The 3,560-nt window shown below is 47.1% G+C and overlaps 1 protein-coding gene across 1 annotated transcript in view; it reads right to left on the bottom strand.

The window, feature by feature from the left end:
• LOC109916627 (complement component C9-like) overlaps positions 1-3,357 on the bottom strand; it is a gene marked incomplete at both ends in the record, with an annotated part of 7,350 nt that extends 3,993 nt beyond the window's left edge. Inside the window, 3 exons of the mRNA XM_048593945.1 lie at positions 716-956; positions 2,590-2,796; positions 3,219-3,357. Coding sequence (XP_048449902.1) covers positions 716-956; positions 2,590-2,796; positions 3,219-3,357 — 587 coding nt within the window. The remainder of the gene's footprint in view (positions 1-715; positions 957-2,589; positions 2,797-3,218) is intronic.
• Between the last annotated feature and the right edge of the window lie 203 nt (positions 3,358-3,560).

The raw sequence follows: 3,560 nt of genomic DNA, 5'->3' as shown, positions 1-3,560 counted from the left end.
TTCCTTTGGGTTCAATTCCACCTTCAGGTGACTGTGTTTCATTTGCTCATTCTTCCCTCCTGTCTGTGGGCTTCCTCCCACAGGGCGAAGATGTACAGGTTAGCTGTGCTAAATTGCCCATAGTGTTTAGGGATGTGTAGATTAGATGGGTCTGGGTGGGCTGCTCTGAGGGTCGGTGTGGGCTCGTTGGGCTGAAGGGCCTTTTTCCACACTGTAGGGATTCTATGAAATATGCTTCCAGACCTGCTAAGTTTCTGCAGCATTTTCAGTTTTTGTTGCTGATTTCAAGGGGATGTAATGGCCTTGTAGTATTATTGCTGGACTGTTAATCCAGAGACCCAGATAATGTTCTGGGGACCCGGGTTGAAGTCCCACCACAGCAGATGGTGGAATTTGAATTCAATAAATATCTGGAATTAAGAGTCTAATGATGACCATGAATCCATTGTCGATTGTTGGAAAAACGCATCTGGTTCACTAATTGCCTTGGGGGAACAAAACTGCCATCCTTACCTGGTCTGACGTACACGTGACTCCAGACCCACAGCAATGTGGGTGACTCTTCATTGCCCTCTGGGTAATTAGGGACGGGTAATAAACGTTGCCTGGCCAGTCATGCACTGAATAACACAATAATTATAGCATGTGCAGTATTTCGCTTTTGTTTGAGTTGGGTGAAGAGGAGGAAACTACATTATGAAACAACTTGACTTACGTTCCTTCTCCATTTCTGATTTGTCCAATACGTAAACCATTTGATAATCGCCACCTAATGTCCCAGAGGCACTATAATGTGTACCATAGTTCTCCAGGAATTTAAAGTACAATCCTTTGTCATATTCCGTTGGCAGATTCTTCAGGTCCACGATGAAATCTTCATCAAGTATATAGCGACTGGTTCGCATGTTAAATTTTGCCAGCTGAATTTGACCCTTCACCCGGAAGTATTCATTTGTCTAGGTTTTGAATAAATTTGTAAGAATGAGTTATCTATTTCTGAATGAAAATTAAATCTTACCACAAGAAATAAGGAGCCTGGAGTCAGTCTCACACTATTCCTGCACATTCACATGTCTGCATTGTACTCCCCGGAGTATCCTTGTCTATGGCCCCATGCTCACATATAACTCCCACCCTGCCTCATCCAAACTGCGCATACACTTCTACTCTTCCAAACCAGTCAGCCATCCTTCCCCCATCTCACATGTACCCATTCCCAGCTCCAAGGGGTAGTATGAGAGGTTATTTCTCACTGGGTGACATAGAGAGGTTTGGTTAGCTCAGTTAGCTGCATGACTGGTTTCTAATACATTGTGATGCCAACAGCATGGGTTCTGTCCCTGCATTGGTTGCAGTTCCCATAAGGTCTCGCTGAGGTGTGGTGATACCCAGGTTAAATTGCCACCAGTCAACTCCCACACTTCTGGGTATCCCTGTGTCTCTCCTGTGTTCTTTCTCCCATGTGCTTTCACTCTCTCTCTGTCCCATGTTCACTCCATCTTTCCCCCTTGCTTGCTCTCTTTCTGTTTGGTCATACAATTCCTACAGTGTGGAAGCAGGTCATTCAGCCCATCGAGCCCACACTGACCCTCTGAAGAGTATCCCACCCAGACCAACGCCCCCAACTATCCCTGTTACCTTGCATTTCCCATGGCTAACGCACCCAGCCTGCTTATCCTTGGACACTATGGATAATTTAGCATGGCCAATCCACCCTGGCCTGCACATGTTTGGACTGTGGGAGGAAATTGAAGTACCCGGAGGAAACCCACACAGACACGGGGAGAACGTGCAAACTCCACACAGACAGGCGCCCAAGGGTGGAATTGAACTTGGGTCCCTGAGGCTGCAGCGCTAACCACTGAGTCACCCATGTTCTATTCCCTTACTTTATCTCTACTTTTATTGCACTGTCTGTAACCTCCATTCTGTCCTCCTCTGTCCCTCTCTCCTATGCTCCAAATCCACCCCACACTCCATTTGCTTGGAGCAAGAACAGGCCATTCGGCCCTTTGAGTCTGCTCTGTCATTCAATAAGATCATGGCTGACCATCCATCTCAGTCCCCGTGTTCCTGCTTTCTCCCCAAAGTCTTTGATCCCTTTATCCCTAAGAATTCCATCCAACTGCTTCTTGAGACCGTTCAATATTTTGCCCTCAGCCGCTTTCTGTGGTAGAGAATTCCATAGGCTCCCCACTCTCTGGGTGAAGACATTTCTCCTCATCTCAGCCCTAACTGGCCTACCCTGTTTCCTAAGACTGTGACCCCCACCACTCTTGTTATCAGGAACATCCTTCCTGCATCCCCCCTGTCTAGTCCTGTTAGTCTTTAACAGGTTTCTAAGGGACCCACTGTCCCTCAATCTGCTAAACTCCAGTGAATATAACCCAAACTGATCCAGTCTCTCTTCAGATATCAGTCCTGCCATTCCAAGCATCAAACCTTTGCTGCACTCCCTCTATCGCCAGAATACCCTTCCTCAGATAAGGCGGTACACTTCTCTCTTTCCCTGCGCTTTCCCTACTCTCTCTGTGTAGTCCTGCCTCCCCATTCCAAGAGGAAGTTTGATCTCTTCGATCAGGGGTATACCTGGGACTGATTGTGACTTAGCAGGACCTCAAGATTTCGCGACTTGTTGAGATTGAATCCAACACCAGCCGTGGAACTGAGCTGATTAGACTTTATGGTCAGAGAGAATCCAACATTGAAATTACTTGTGGTCTCTTCCATGATCTTTGTGACAACTTCAGATGAACTCTCATATACCTCGGTGGTGAAGGCTTGTCTAGCTTGTGTCTGGATGAATAGAGTCAAACAATTCAAGAATACAATGTTAGAGTACAGAATGGATATAGCATGGACATGTATCACTGGCTCGCAGCAAGGCTATTCACCTTATTCTATTCCCCAATGTCTCCCTGAAAACCCCGCAGAGATCAGTTCAGATAAAGATTGAATCCTTGTTGAAACCCCTGAGGGGAATTTCCTCCTCTACCCTCAGCCCCTGCTTGAAAAAGCCCTGAAACCCCACTCCACAGGCTGATGTTACCAAGGACAGAGGACCATACAGAGGTCCACCCCTGTCAATGCCCATGTAGACCCGTCGCCCTGGTGGGAGACTCCATTGACCCCTCCTACACAACAGACAGACCCCGTTCCCACGGAGGATAAAACAATCTCTCCTTTGTAACACAGTGTTCTCCACAAGTGAACCTTACCTGATAGGTAAAAAGTGCAATATTCCAGGGGATACGGAAATGGGTCCTTCTGTTTCCATCATAGACAATTTCACATAGGCCATTGTAGAGTTTGTTGTTGAAGGGGCTTTTCCGAGGCTCCATCCCAAAGATGTTCATCCTAAAAAACAAGGTCCAACTCAGTCATTCAGCATAAAACAACCCCTAGGTGCAAATGGCTGGTTCTCCTCCACTCCTGTTTCTCCTCTCCTTCTGTCTCTTCCCTCACTCCCTCTGTGGCCCCTTCCTCCCTCCCTCAATCCCTCTGTCTTTTCCTCTCTCTGTGTCCTTCTCCATTCTCCCTTCCTCTTTCCATCCCCTCCC

This window comes from Rhincodon typus, unplaced genomic scaffold, assembly GCF_021869965.1.
Source record: "Rhincodon typus isolate 14 unplaced genomic scaffold, sRhiTyp1.1 hic_rhity00004715, whole genome shotgun sequence".
Classification (NCBI taxonomy): domain Eukaryota; kingdom Metazoa; phylum Chordata; class Chondrichthyes; order Orectolobiformes; family Rhincodontidae; genus Rhincodon; species Rhincodon typus.
This window is presented reverse-complemented; position numbering and strand designations above follow the sequence as displayed.